The sequence below is a fragment of the Aplysia californica genome, unplaced genomic scaffold (assembly GCF_000002075.1).
Source record: "Aplysia californica isolate F4 #8 unplaced genomic scaffold, AplCal3.0 scaffold00366, whole genome shotgun sequence".
Lineage (NCBI taxonomy): Eukaryota > Metazoa > Mollusca > Gastropoda > Aplysiida > Aplysiidae > Aplysia > Aplysia californica.
In genome coordinates this window covers 343,472-358,385 of record NW_004797636.1, presented here as the reverse complement: position 1 = coordinate 358,385, position 14,914 = coordinate 343,472, and the positions used below count along the sequence as shown (strand labels likewise).

At 40.6% G+C, this 14,914-nt stretch overlaps 1 protein-coding gene across 1 annotated transcript in view; it reads left to right on the top strand.

The window, feature by feature from the left end:
• The window catches only part of LOC101854964 (cation-independent mannose-6-phosphate receptor), a gene marked incomplete in the record, with an annotated part of 86,335 nt that overhangs the window by 46,537 nt on the left and 24,884 nt on the right, over positions 1–14,914 (top strand). Inside the window, 11 exon segments of the mRNA XM_013085335.2 lie at positions 392–458; positions 2,769–2,919; positions 3,687–3,834; positions 4,507–4,635; positions 5,604–5,866; positions 7,212–7,430; positions 8,190–8,339; positions 8,659–8,826; positions 9,744–9,963; positions 10,526–10,602; positions 14,129–14,286. Of these exon segments, the coding sequence (XP_012940789.1) occupies positions 392–458; positions 2,769–2,919; positions 3,687–3,834; positions 4,507–4,635; positions 5,604–5,866; positions 7,212–7,430; positions 8,190–8,339; positions 8,659–8,826; positions 9,744–9,963; positions 10,526–10,602; positions 14,129–14,286 (1,750 nt within the window).

Here is a 14,914-nt window from a genome sequence, read left to right as displayed (position 1 = left end):
TCAACGGAAGTACACTCACTGAATCAAAACGCGCATGAACAACCAGATGTTTAGGTCTGATTTCAAATGCAGGCCAGGCCTAGCTTTGCTCACTCAGTCTCACGCTTGATATTATGTTGTTTTGTTGCATTTATTGCTTCGTCACATGCTAAATCTAGTCTCGAAAAAATGTTCAGTTATTTTTTACATTAGTCCAGTGGCATCCCTGCGTATGTCAGCTGCCCAATTTACGTTGTGATCACAGCCGTTTTAATTCAGTTTTTGCTTCTTATGATATTATGGCTCTTAAACAGCTGTCATTATGAATCGTTTCTCCACTGTAGTGTCTTTCTTCATTTTCATGATGATATTTGTGTCCAGTTTTGTCATTCCGACTTTTTCTACTCCTCAGGTCAAACTTGCCCCTTCGAGTCGGCTGCCTGTATGATCGATGATTCCGAGAAAGACCCAAAAAAGAAGTGAGAATATTAAAAAGCACTATTGAGTAAAGCATATTCTCAAGATTATGGTTGTTGCTGTTCATGTAGGTTGCGCATGATTACTTACTTAGTTACAGACCTGCATGTTTGCCGACAATCGTCTGAAATCCGACAATCGTGACCCGCGAGCCGGCCAATGCTATCGCTAGGCCCACCTGTATTAGTGGATGTGCGAAGTGCGAGGCCTGGCTGACTGCCAGCGCCCCCTTTTTCTCCCGTCAGCTTTGTCAGCACTTTCGTTTTCATGCCGACGGCCGACTGCCAACGTCGGCGTTTCCGGCATAATTGTCGGAACCTGAGTAGAAATACAAATATGAAAAAGGACGACGACCGAAATTATCTACTTTCAGTTTCGCACTCAAACGGCCATTTTGAATTTCGTTCGTTTACTGATTGTTCACATCATGTGAATTCTTTCAAGTCCGACTCACTTGTTCTAGATCTACTAGATCTAGATCTAGATTTATTGATCATTATAGACCTCAATGGAGGATTCATTATATTCCAATTCTATTGTGTCAAACCCTATTTATTATAGGATGTACTGTAATATTAATGTTGGTAAAACGCATTTCATCAGGTGCGTGAATTATTTACTTAGAATCTAGTATTCAAGATCTCGACTCAGCTGAGTCCCTTTGTTCGGAATTGGATGCGGATTTCTCGTTCAAGGCCTATTCCTATTCACTTGTTCTACTAGTTCTAGATCTAGATTTATTTAGATTACTAGATCTATAACAATATGGAGGATTCATATTCGAATTCTATTGTGTTATTATTATAGCAATGTAGGCCTTATTATGCTCCTTGTTTGTTATGGAGTGTGTTTTTAAAAAAAAATTTTTTGACTTAAGTGCTCGCCTTTTACAAACAAGAGGGCCGTTGCAGGTTCTTTTTTGGGGTAGGCCTAGGGGTAGGGTTTGGGTTAGGGTTAGGTCTCTTTATCGTGTTTGTTCGGGTGGTCGCTCATTACTCGGAAATCCTTCCTTTTATGACACCCACAATTTAAAAGCTCTAAGTCGGGGGGGGGGGGGGGGGGCGCAAAATTTTCAGACAATCTTGTTGAGGCTCACATGCAGGTCTATTACTGGCGTTTAGGGCAGCAACAAAGGATCTCCAGCTCTGTCTGTTTTGGGCCATCTTGGTCAACGTTCCCCACGAATGATTCCAAGACTTCATTTCAGACTCTACTGTGCGTCTCCAGGTCACTTTGGGTCTGCCCCTTTTGCGACGTCCTTTGGGTGTCCAGTGGAGGGCAGTCGTCACAATAGAGTCTGGTTCTTTTCTCAGAACATGCCCAATCCATCTTCATCTTCTCCTTTTTATTATGGTGGTCATGTCCTCTTGCCTACATTTTCGTAACAGGTCTGCGTTGGAAATCTTTTCGGGCCAGAAGATTCTGAGTATTTGGTGTAAGCTGGTTGTATGGAAAGGAAGATAGCTAGGAACGGTCATGATCAGTCATCCTCCAGCATTCAGCTCCATACAGGAGTGTGGATAGTACACTGCTGTTATACAGCTTTAACTTGAGGCGCATGATTGATAGATATCAACGAGTAGCCTATCTAGTGATCTCTCTTTACTGCTCTGTCTGTCTGTCTGTCTGTCTGTCTGTCTCTCTCTCTGTCTCTCTCTCTCTCTGTCTCTGTCTCTGTCTGTCTCTCTCTCTGTCTGTCTCTGTCTGTCTCTCTCTCTCTCTCCCTCTCTCTCTCTCTCTCTCTCTCTCTCTCTCTCTCTCTCTCTCTCTCTCTCTCTCTCTCTCTCTCTCTCTCTCTCTCTCTCTCTCTCATCCCCATCCCCACCCTCATTACTTTACCTCAGTTCTCCCCTCCTGTCTTATCCCCCCCCCCCCCCCCCCGTCCCTTACTCCTCCAACTTCATAACAGCTTGCATTTTAAAAAATTAATTCCATCTTTTTAGGCAACAAACATCCATTGTTCAGTCAAATAAAAACGTCAGTCAGAAGTAAAAGAAGGAGGTTTCTTATCTGTAACAAAGAAAGATACAGAAGGTCATTTTTACCATCATCCGTTAAAATTCTTCCATCTTAACTTTCTTGTTATAAGTATTCATATGACCTTAGAGCACACATCAGAATAACATTGAGTATTTTATATTGCTGTTCATTTATATTATGCATGTGACTGCGTCTGTGTGCATTTTGTGTGTGTGTGTGTGTACGTGGTGAAACGCCAAACCAATTTGGCAGGGTCAGGACAATAAAGATGTATCTTATCTTATCTGGTCTACTTGTACTGCACCTATATCCCAGCCTGTGTCTCACATCAGGTTCCACAACATCGGGGAGGTGACAAGCCGCTCTCTCAACATTCAGCACAAGACTCTGATGCTGAAGTACGAGCACGGAGAACTCTGCAAGGACGGGAAGACGCAGCGGTCCACAGTCATCCTCTTTGATTGCGACAAAAATTCGGATGCAGTGAGTAATACCTTGTTGGACCAGCAGTGTATGGCTGTGGTTCGAGGGGGATGTGCACAGCACTCCTATAGTCGCGTATCATCATACACACTGTCACAGATACCTTCGTGCTATTGGCTGCCACTCACGCTCGCTTTGCTCGCCTTCATATCACACACTGTCACATTCACCCACATCACACACCTGTCCCCCTATCATTGCACTTCTTCATGCCATCATTGTGTACTTTCGCTCACTCCCGGATTGAACTCAAGCAGTCTCATCACACACTCACATGTAGTACGCACATCACCCACCAGTCGTGTCACACACCATCACCCCTCTGCCTATGAACACTGTTGCACACATTAATTCACCTTGACTTTTCACACACTTTCTTACTTTACCACTGCACACACTTTCACTCCACACATAATCACACACACTGACATTGCTCTCTGTCACACACACTAAGAAGCTGTGTACACCTTCTCTTTAACCAGTTTTTTCTTCTTGCCTGACTCTACCTGGAGTTTTGTGAGAAGAGTTTGGACTTAACACTTTTTTTGTGGTCTTAAAGATTTTTAATGGGAATTTAAGTACCACGAAAATGACATATGACTTTAAGTTTTCACTTAAGAATTAAATTATAAATTTCATACACCACTCAGAAATTAGATTATACCTATCATGCACCACTTAGAAATTAGATTATGCCTGTCGTACACACATTTTCTGTTGTTTATCAAAAGTTTGATTTTCACATTGACTAATGAACTTTTCTTCAGTTGGGCAGTCCCGATGGCCACTTCATGGTAGATTGCCAGGACACATTCACCTGGACGTCCAGTGCGGCTTGCCCACTGTCTCTTGATCCCGGTAGCAAAGTTGATGCCAGCGACTTTGGCAACTGCACTGTGAAGAACCCAGACACAGGTTTGTGTACACGCAGCTTGCTCTCTCTTGTGGAGTCTCTGTGTCCTCAGTCTCTGACCCGATTAAGGAAACATTTTATGTTCTCAGTTCTCGATATGAATATTTCAGAAAAGATATGCAAAGGAACATGACGAAAAGGAAAAACCATCTTGTTAATGGTGTTTGGGGAAAGCATTCTGTCTGGGTTGTGTCAGTTCAGGAAATATTTAGAAACTGGCTCAGGGCAACATAACACAACCTTATGAAATACTATGTATACACAGACTTTCAAAACCAAATTCTAAATGATGCTGTTATATATAATATAGTGGTACGAAATTTTAGAAACACATCGCAGAAAAGTAAATCAAAAGACCATTTAATCCTGCTGTACTGAGACTCTGTGTTCCCAAGTTATTGTTCCTGAAGCAGGTATCTCACATTTTTATGATTTGGAAGTGTTCATGACTCTCCACGGGCTTGATTTGGTCCCACCGGAGATGGATATTATATTGAAGGTTCTACTCATGAATTAACCATCACAGATTTCTGCAAAGAATAGTATGGTTTTATTTCAGTGCTTACAATACCCATTAAAGGCATTCATCTGTTCATATCTCCTAAAATACTCTTGTTTTTGGTTCTGGTTTACTGCTTGTCTTTTATCTGTTTGATTATTTGTAAACTTTTCAGGGTATGAATTTGACTTGACTGGTCTTCGAAAAAGTGAAGGTTACACGACATACGACAGAAACGGCCATGAGTTTAGCCTCAATGTCTGTGCCTGGCTTCAGAGTACAGAGAAATGTGCTAATGGGACAGGTAAGTCAACCTCTTTTCTTTGTTCTCAGCTTTTTCGACCCTTACAGGTTTGGAGGAACAGTTGTTGATTAGCAAGCGAACCTTTTTTAACGTTTGATGGGTCACTGGTGGTTAAAGGCTTCTCTAGATCTTTTCTCAAATTCTTATTTCACTGCATCAAAGGTCTTGAAGTCCTAACCAATAGTCCTAACCAATAAAAATATTTTTTTTGCCTTACTCAGGGCTGCCCATCATTACAACTTTGGCCGAATTGTCTAGATTTTTATTCAATTTTACGGAAATACAATCACAATAAATAGCCCTGATTCTGGATTTTTTTAAATTTCGGCTGTCCAAACTCACTGCCAACCTTCCCAGTGTATAAAAGGGGAGAAAAACTAACAGATCCGGACAGTCTGTGATAATGTCAGGTGCAGATGTCTAACTTCAGCGTCCTCTTTGCTTTGAGCCCTTGTAGTCACTCGGTGCCACCTTGCCCTTAGAAAAACATTTGATTTTTAGAAGTGCGCAATCCAGGAGTATGGTAAACATTAGGTCGAAAAGGTGCTAGCAAATTCCAAACTTTTTGTGCTGTGTGTGACTGCCAAGGCCAGTGAGAGAGATTTTTTAAAATGGATAATTGTTTGAAACTTAATACAATAGCCCCCTTTTGTGCCCCTTTTTTTTTTAATGAACTCGACCAGTGACGAGCCTGTCAAGACCGCTTTTTTCAACATGCCTTTTTATGTGTTACTTTTATAACCCCTGTCCTTAACCCTCCAAGGAAGAAGACCATCCATGGCCATATTACAACTTTTTGAGCCAGATTACTAATTTTTTATTTCCTGATTACTAAAAAACACATGCTGGTGGGTGGACAGCCCTGCTTACTGCTGTCTGTTGGAGTGAGAAGTGAGGTGTAAATTGGCTTAAAAATTTTTCAATTCTTTATTTCTCCTTGTACGACCCCCCACCCCCACCCCTTCCAGCCGTGTGTCAGACTGACCGGCTAGGTGCTAAGGCCAGTGTGAGCACCGGCTCGGCCAATGCCCGGCTGCAGTATCTGGATGGAGTTCTGGCCCTTCACTACAAGAGCGGGGACAAGTGCAACGAACAGGGAATGACGCGTGAAACGTTCATCAACTTTGTTTGTGTCCCCGGGGCCGGCAAGGGGGTGCCCATCTTCATTGACAAGTCTGGAGACTGTCTCTACTACTTTGACTGGCAGACAGAGCTGGCTTGTGAGACGGAGGTAGGAGAATCTGAGCCCACAGACTGTCCAAATGAGATGTATTGGGCTGGAAGGAAGTTCAGTTCGCAGCACAACATAAATTAAACAAATTGTTGGGAGGGGGGGGGTTACTTTACAAAATGAGAATCATGTGTGGTTATGTGAGTAATTGAGTAATGACACAAACTTTTTCTATCTGTTTTTTTTTTAAATTTATTTCCCAATAGGTATAAGGGTTAGTTTAATTGTTCGGATAGAGAGGCACAGGGGGCTCTCGTGGCCTAGAGGTTAAGGTGTTGGCCTCTCATTCAAAGGTCCCGGGTTCGAATCCGGGTAGCGACCAAATAATTTTCTTCTCTAAAATTGTCTCCTTTCACCTCCTTTCCTGGTCTCTAGCAATGTTCTGTTGTCTGCTTTCATTTCCACTTTCTGTCCCCACCCCCTCCTTTGCCCCCTCCTCTGGGCTCCTGACTCTTTCTGCAGCCTTTCTACTGCTACTCCTTGGCTCCTCCTTACTGCTGTCTTTCTGCCACACCCCTGATCTTCTGGTAGGAAAGATCTACACCTAGCCTTCTCGGACAAGGGCGAAAAATCTCGGAGGGCCCGTGTGCAAGTTGCGCACGTTAAAGATCCCTTGGTGGTCTAAAATCGATAAGAGTAGGCTTCGGCCGCCACCCGGGCAAAATTCAAAATTTCCTACCAACTGAAAATATTAGGTGTGTCCCGCGCGCTCATATGACCTATGCAGTTGCGAGCGCCGTAAAACACTTTACAAAAACAAAAAAGAGAGGCACATTGACACAATAACGCTCATTTAGTACTGGGGAAAAAGTAAATGGAACAAGAGAGTGAAAGAAAAGAAACAAAGCCTACTAGTGGTGCCCTCTTACCATCCTACCACCTGCGAGTATAAAGGTATCACAGCATAACAAGTAATAAAAGTACATTGCATTTATATAGCGCTCTATCCTATAAGAGTATAAGCTCTGAGCACTTGACATCAGTCGCACTCAACTGGATATCCAATGTGGCTTGCCCACTGTCTCTTGATCCCAGTAGCATTATTGATACCAGTGACAGAAAAGAAAACAGGTCAGCATTATCAAAATGTCGTGCTCTGGTGTGATTTGCTCCTTCTTTCCTATCAAACATCTATCATTCTTATCTCCGCTCCTCCTTTTGTGTGTTTGTTACTCTCTTGTAACACCTCTATTCTTTGGCACTTTTATGATCTAATTGTGTTGCAATTGCTGTAAACCTCTTAGTAAAAAAAAAAAATTGGCTCTTTTTTCTAAGACAATTATTCATTTTTTCGTCTTTTTTATCTATGGTATAAGTCCATGTTCTTCTCCGTTCTCCCATCCAGGTGAGCTGTGAGGTCAAGACTGATGGGGGGTTCACCCTGGACTTCTCTCCTCTCATCATGAAGTCTGGTCAGTACAATGTCCTGCCAGCAGGCGCCGGTGGCCATAAGACAGCTGGGATGATCTACGTTAATCTCTGTCGACCTTTAAACCCAATCTTTGGCACCCTGTGCCCGCCTGGGTCAGGTGCTTGCATGGTGCGGGGAGCAGAAAAACCACTGGTAAAGTTTTGTTTTGTTTTGTTGGGTTTTTTTCTTACAAAACACAGGAATGGATACTATAACTTCATTAGACAGTCTTGAGCAAATGCATGTTGGGTCAGGACAAAAGATATCACTTGAATCAGATTTTTTTTTTCTTGATGTATTTGCATGTGTTTTCTGTCATCGAATCTTTTTCATGAGACTACAAGACCTGGTCCCTGACTTTAATTCCTTTCTCGGAGTCTCTCAGATCTGTTATGGACCTCCTTGGACAAGACGATGAGCTCACCCTATTGGTGATTTTAAAAAAAAAATCTATTAAGAGAGGGCTTTGGCAAAAAGAGGAGGAGGAAAAAGAGAGGCCTAGGAAAATACAATGAGCTCATCTTACAGGTGATTTTTTAAAATTTATTAAGAGAGGACATATGCAAAAGGAGAGGAGGAAGGGGGGGGGGCTGGAAAGAGAGATAGAGCTTAAGATGATGAAAGAGAGATAGAGATGGGTTTGGGAAAGACATGATGCTTAAGGTCACATTCTCATCATAAAACAGCAAGTGACAATAGTGTACTTATGCCTTTATGTATGAGTTTTACCACTTTCCATCACATATCATGCTGTGCTATTATTCTTAACTTTTAGAGACAATTTTGAAGTTTAGCAATAGAAAAGTTAGAGAGAATGCTTTGTTCAGAAATTTTGCAGTAAATTGGAATGTTGGCGAAAAAGACATTTGTGAAAGAAGAGTAACCAAGAAATGTAAATATTATGTGTTTCAGAGTTTGGGTCGTATACGTCAGGCTCCTGTATATGATAAATATACAAAGGAGGCCCGACTTATTTATGACCACGGCAGCCCCTGCCCATCTAAGAAGGCTGTCAGCTTGTCATCCGTCATCATCCTCAAATGTGGCCACATGAAGTTCTCGGTAGGTAACGTAAGTGAAAATGAGAATTGTCTGCTTAGGATGATGGATTACCCCCAAAATGCAGTGATTTATTTCTCCTCAAAAAGAATTTGTCCTAAAGGAGATCTTTCCTCTACTGATCTCAAACAAGTCAGAAAATGCATTCTTTTTCTTGTCCTGCGTTATCTCAATCTCTGACGAAACTATTCCCTTGACCGGCGAGACAACACCCCATCCCCACCCATCCCTAGTTTATAAAAGTTACCTCAGACTGTTTTGAATACTAATACACCTGTGTATGATCTTGTTTGTAATTCTCTTTTTTTCTTCTTTTCATTAGGACCCAGAACTCACTGATGTGGTAGATAGCTGCCGGTATGTATTTACATGGGAAACTCCCGAGGCTTGTGAAGGGAAGACCACACAGAAATTGCACCCAAACTGCACCTACTATGACTCAGAGGCCCAGGTCACCTATGACCTTTCACCCTTGTCAGACCCTGTCCCAGTGAGTATGAGAACTATAACTTGGCGGCACTTCACTTTTCTTCTGCTGTTTTTGTCTGTCCATCTTACTTTTTCCAAGCATTAATTGACCATTATTGTGTCTATATGAGTCTCATTACTCAAACAAACTATAACCTGTCTGGATTTAGATAGAATTATAGTGATAGATCAAAGTATCTTTTGTGACGTATGGCTCATATGACTTCCCAGTAACTCCCTGAGCTTGCTTGTACTTTCCCATGAATTGTGTCCGTCCTTGAGAAAGCAAAGCGTGTTGCAGCATGTTATTGACAGACTGATGTATCTGTTGTGTCAAACCTATTTGGGAATGAAATCCCTATTATTGATAGACTTATGTATCTGTTGTGTCAAACCTATCTGGGAATGAAATCCTCAATCTGATACTTACAAATCTTACATCTTTGTGTGTGTGTTTGTTACTATATAGTAAAGTGGTATGAGTATGACTTTTGTGTTGTCTTCTGACTTGCTCTATGTGCATTGTCTCATAACTTAAGAAATGGAGGTAGGGACTTCAGTTCTTTCACCAGTATGCCTGGAACTCGTGTATCACATCTGTCCTTTTGGGGCAGCATGCCTGGCACTAATGTGTAAGCCTCTGGCTGTTCATTATCGACATCTATGGCTTTTTCTCCCGGTAAGAAGTGCATATGTTCTAAATATAATTGTGTGTGTAGAATATGTAATATATCTCTGTGGAGTGAACAGTGTCTACTGTTACATACCTCTGGAAAATGAATGGCTGCCCCTGGTAAACTTTGAATTCAGTTTGGCAGTCATCCTGATTCTTAATTCTCCGCTAAAGGTATGGTAAAACATGAAAGGATTGAATGAAGAGTATACAAAGGAAGGCGACTCCCATACTACATCGACTGTTTTGCATGTTTATTCCTCTAGGTGTCTTCGTCCCATGGGGGCTCGTACCAGGTTCTGGTGTGTGGACATCTCCAGGACAAAGGGGAGAAAGGGGAAGCATCTTGTGCTGGTTCGGCTGTCTGTCTCTCGGGGGCCAAGGACAAAGATGGTTCTTTTGGTAACCCTGAGCATGGGATGTTCCGCAAAAACAGCTTCACGGTGGACCTACAGTTTACACAGGGGAAAAAATGTGGTGGTTCAGGTTGGTGGCAATACTTTGAATCTTTCCTGGCACATGATTGTGGGTGTGGATGTTATGTGAATTTTTGGGGGGGTTTTTTATTGTGGTCTTCAGCTTTTTGCTCTTGTTGCAAATTTCTGGTCTGTACTGTGTTTTTATTCATGTCCCCTGCCCAGATCAGGACACGTAGCCACGCGCTCATATGACTTTATGCAGTTGCAGTAAAACACTTAAGATTATGATTTTTTCTCCCTTTACAACAGCTGATCTAAATTCCATTAGCTTAGACTTTCTTAGCACTGATCAGTTCTTTACTGTTACCAGAAAGTGGATTTTTTGGGATGGGATGAGTAATTGAACATTACTTTTAAAGTCTCTTTTTTAATGCAAGTTTGTCCATTGATAATATGTAAGTGACTTTTTTATTTGTTTGCTAATGTTTTGGGTATCAATATTATAAGTAGCATATTTGAGTTTAAACATTTAAAAAAATTTTTGTTGTACTTGTGATGTATCCATGTTTATAGCAGTTTTGCATAAATGAGCGACTCATTTTTACTTGTCACTCATATTTTCTTCCCAGATTCTAGTCGTGCAATGTCGACCATCTACTTCAAGTGTGACAGAACAGCTGGCAATGGTCGACCAATGGTCATTTATGTAAGTCAATGGCTAAAGTGGGAACGTTCAATGCTTGTTCTGAAGTTTAAGAAGATAGTTTTTGAAGAAATCGTGGGAAAAGTATTTAAAATACTGATTAAAACAATTGATAAACACGTAGCTATCCATTTGTAAGTGTTCAGCTTGGAGCCTTTGGCATAACCATTTTCTTTTTTTTTTTACCATTGGCGGGCCTTGCTTTAATTTTGCTGAATAATAAATAAAGACACTTTGAGCAACACAAGACTAATTTATTTTTATTCAGTATGGCCACCCAAACTTTAGCTTGTTCACTTACGTCTGATAGACGTTAAAACACGATAAATGAAATCGCTCTGTTCGATCCACTCGGATCTTTGCATACGGGTCTAAAAGTTGGATGACCAACAGAATCTAAAAGCCCATTCATAAAAGTCACTGCAAACTAAGGTTCCGGAACATTTTCTTTGATGCAAGCCAAAGGTGGGTAAAAAATATAACAGGGGATTTACAGCATACACTGAAAACATTTAAAAGTTGACATATTTTCCTCAACACCACTCTTAAACGTTCGCCTAAGAAACACGATTCAAGAGATGGGGTGAGTAAGTTTCCAGATTCACGTGGAGCACTGGACTGCCAGGGGATGAAATCGACAAGCTTACACTGAAATGTGGGGGCTGGGTGGTGTCGCTTTCTCAAAATGAGCATTTTGGTGGCAAGATTATTGTAAATGTATGCCTCCAAAGAGTGTTTTTTAATATGGGGCTTAAAGAGAAAAACTTTTTTGTTATCGGGTCAAGATTGTTTTTTTGTTTAAATTTTTTTTTAGTCGCTGGCTAGCAGAAGTGCCATGCAAAGTTTCGTGGGCATAGGTAAATTCCTCAATGAGCTAGAACTTTTTTAACACGGTCTGGCGAAAGTGAACAAGCTATACATGTTTGTTTAGTGTTGAAGCTATTGATGGGATCCAGCAAGATGATTGTAATGAGGAAGAAGACATTTTTGCTCTGTGTGAGGTTAAAGAATGTGAATATGTGTGGCTGTCCAGGAAAACCCTTCACATGGGTCACTCTATCACTTTTGAGTTATTTACATATTTGGATTATGCATTCAATTCTGAACATTTTGCTTTTTATTTGACTAGATTATCTTCAATAGATCAAAAGTTATGGCCTTTTATGTGTGGTACCCTCCGAAAAGTCACTTTTGAGAAAACAGCACTTAAAAGTTGGCCTTCAGATTTGAGGCCCCCCCATGTGTTAATGATGTTAGTAAAACACAAAAATTGCATGCAAACCATTCCAAAGCATTTAATTACAACATAGTGGTTAGTTGAAGAGTTAAAACAAGAATTTATGAGGTTGAATCACTTACAGTGGTGCATTCTGCCTGGCATCATTTGAATTTCACTTGACGTGATGAATATAGAATCTATGTTATAAGTTATAGCTTACTTGTTGAAAACAAAGACGGCGTGCATTTTAAAATTGAATTACAACCAAACAAAAAGATAAATTAATGAAACTGTTTCACCATGTACGGTTAGCTAGATATCTAGATCTAGATTTCTATGTATTGCGAAGTGTTTTTATTGCTGTTGTGTCGTGTTATCGAATCATTGATGAGCAACGACAGTCTCCGATTTACAAGAGACTGCTCGACTATTTTATCAACAAAACAAGATAAATGAATATACAAACCAATAATTAATTTAAATAGATAGAGTATAACATCTGAAGACAAGGAATCTAAAGTTTAGTGCTAGATCTAGACACTAGATCTAGAACTAGACTAGATCTAGATCTAGATCTTAGATCAGATCTGCCTCTAGATCTAGATCTAGATCTAGATCTAGATCTATGATTTAGATCTGGATCAAGGTCTAGGTCTAGGCCTATTCTGATGCAGATCTAGATATGTGGATTTGTAAACAATAAAAACATAATTTCTATTCACCTTTCCTATAAATTTGAATCAACAAAGCAGAAATTCAACAGAGAGTAACCCTAACTTATGTTTGTATCGAAACAACAACCAGATCTAAGTTCCCACTTACCAGAATTAGATTCCTCATCACCACTTGATAAATCATCCTCATCGTCATCTCTTGATCCAAAATATGAATCCACAACTTCATGGTATGCTTCTGAATCGGCTCGATTTAAATTTAAAAGCTTTGCAATCTCATCATCGGTGCTAAACACGGAGCTCGCCATCCTGAACGTTCATCAACTGCATGAAGTGTGATGAGTGAAACAAAACTCGCGCGGTTGGGAGAGAAGTTTCTTTGTCTATGAATAAACTTGATAAAACTAAGATAAACTATATAATTATCATTTTCTAAATATAAAGTTATAAGTTTTGCATCAATTAAAGTGAGCAAAACGGGTTTTTGATGGCAGTATTTGCCTCAGAATGTCGGACTTTTCAACGAGATGCGGAATACCACAGGTCACCTGTGTAAATTGGATGCGCACTACTTGTACATGTCACGTATTTATGCGCAAACGTCATAGTTAAAAAGTAGAAAGAAAGACCTTTGTTTTGGTATGAGGCACGACCTAGTTTTACATTATGAGCGTGTTCAAATCGCGTAATGGAATCGGGGGTTTGACAGACAAAATCAGGTGCTATTTTTCCTCATCGGTGCTGAAAACCTTAATTAGGGGGACTTCAAATTACACTTTGAAAATACATTTCTAAACTGATTTAAAGAATAAGATTAAAAGAAAATGAAAGATAAATGAATGAAGAAACCAATCATGATAATATCTCAAATTCGACCAAAATGATGAAATTTGACTTTGGAAGCACATAGCTCAAGACTAGAGCCAGCGACTTCCGACGGGTTATCCCAGACGGCCACACATATGATGAATTAAATGATGCATCTTGTAAAAATCAAACATATAGCAAATTATACTTATGTGAAAAAGTGCTGTCCTTCATTGTTATGTATTGATGGTCATAGAAAAATTTTAGTTTTTGCTGATGCCATATTCTTCCTCTGGTAGACAAACGTCTCAGTGTTCATTCTACTTTACCATATCTTCCTGTGGTAGACTTAGGGCGCCCCACCGTCCCCCCCGGGCACTGCAACTGACTGAAGTGTCTTAAGGCCATTCCCAAAAGGGGGATATTAACATGTTCTTATTCACAGTAGAATTGTAAATGGGCTGATTTATCAATGTCATGCTCATACTGTACACGAACAACATAGGGGGAACTGCTGCTTTTTCTTTCCTCATCCTTACTATTGTAATTTTTCCTCTACTTCTTTTGTATGTTTGTCACTCTTGTGAACTGCTTTTTCCGGGGTGCCTTGATAGTCGAAGTAGACTTTGTGCTGTTGAGGCTAGTGAGGTGAGCAGAGTAAGCCAGATTCCCTGTTTGGACTTCTCTGTTGGCATCCTCCCCTTGACGTACTTATGACCTCATGCAGTCGCGAGCGTCGTTAAAAACCTCTATTAAAACAAATTTTTAAAAACAAGACTGAAGGCTCAATAATTTTTTCATTCCCCTTCCCCACGTCTTCCTCCGGCAGGACAAAGAGTGTGAGGTGGCCTTACGCTGGCCAACCAGCCTGGTGTGTCCACCAATCAGAAAGAAGTGTGTGGTGGGGAGCAGGGGATCACTGTTTGACCTGAGCTTCCTGTCCCAGGACACGGGCAGCTGGAACTACACAGACAGTCAGGGCAATGTGTAAGTCGACTCTAGTGGGTGCTTTAGAGGGAGGATTGCATTTTACGTTCACTCCTTGCCTGTGTGGTCTTTCTTCTTGATCGCTCCTGGACTTTTGTGCGGGTTTATTTTGTGCTCTTTGCAAGTCATTTGGAGTAGAAGGAGATTTTTTAGCAGAGGTGGCTGCCAGTCAAGGTTGTTGTATCCTCGATCTAGCGGAAATTTCTTCGCCTTGAGTGTTACAAAAGCCCAGTTTGCACTAAGACTCGCAAACGCATGAAATTTACCCTTGTGAGTGTGTGTGTGTGTGTGTGTGTTTGCTTTCATCCTTATGCTTTCATTGTTTTAGTGCTGTAATGCAGGTTGTTAGTTCAATAAGAGAAGAAAGTCCTTACTCTGTGTTTGCTGAGTCATGGGCTATTTTTCTGTTATTAATGAAAAATCAAAGTCCTTTTAGGTTTTTATGAACATGTGGTCTTCACAAGGATAGTTGTATTTCTCAAGTTCCCAAAGAACTTTTACTTTTTATGAACTTGTGATCTTCACAAAAGAAGAATATAATTGTGAGGCATCTTGGTGAAATCAGGCTCTAGTCCAAAAAAAAGAAATCGAAGAAAAAAATATTTTTTCACCAGTTTTGCAATTTTTA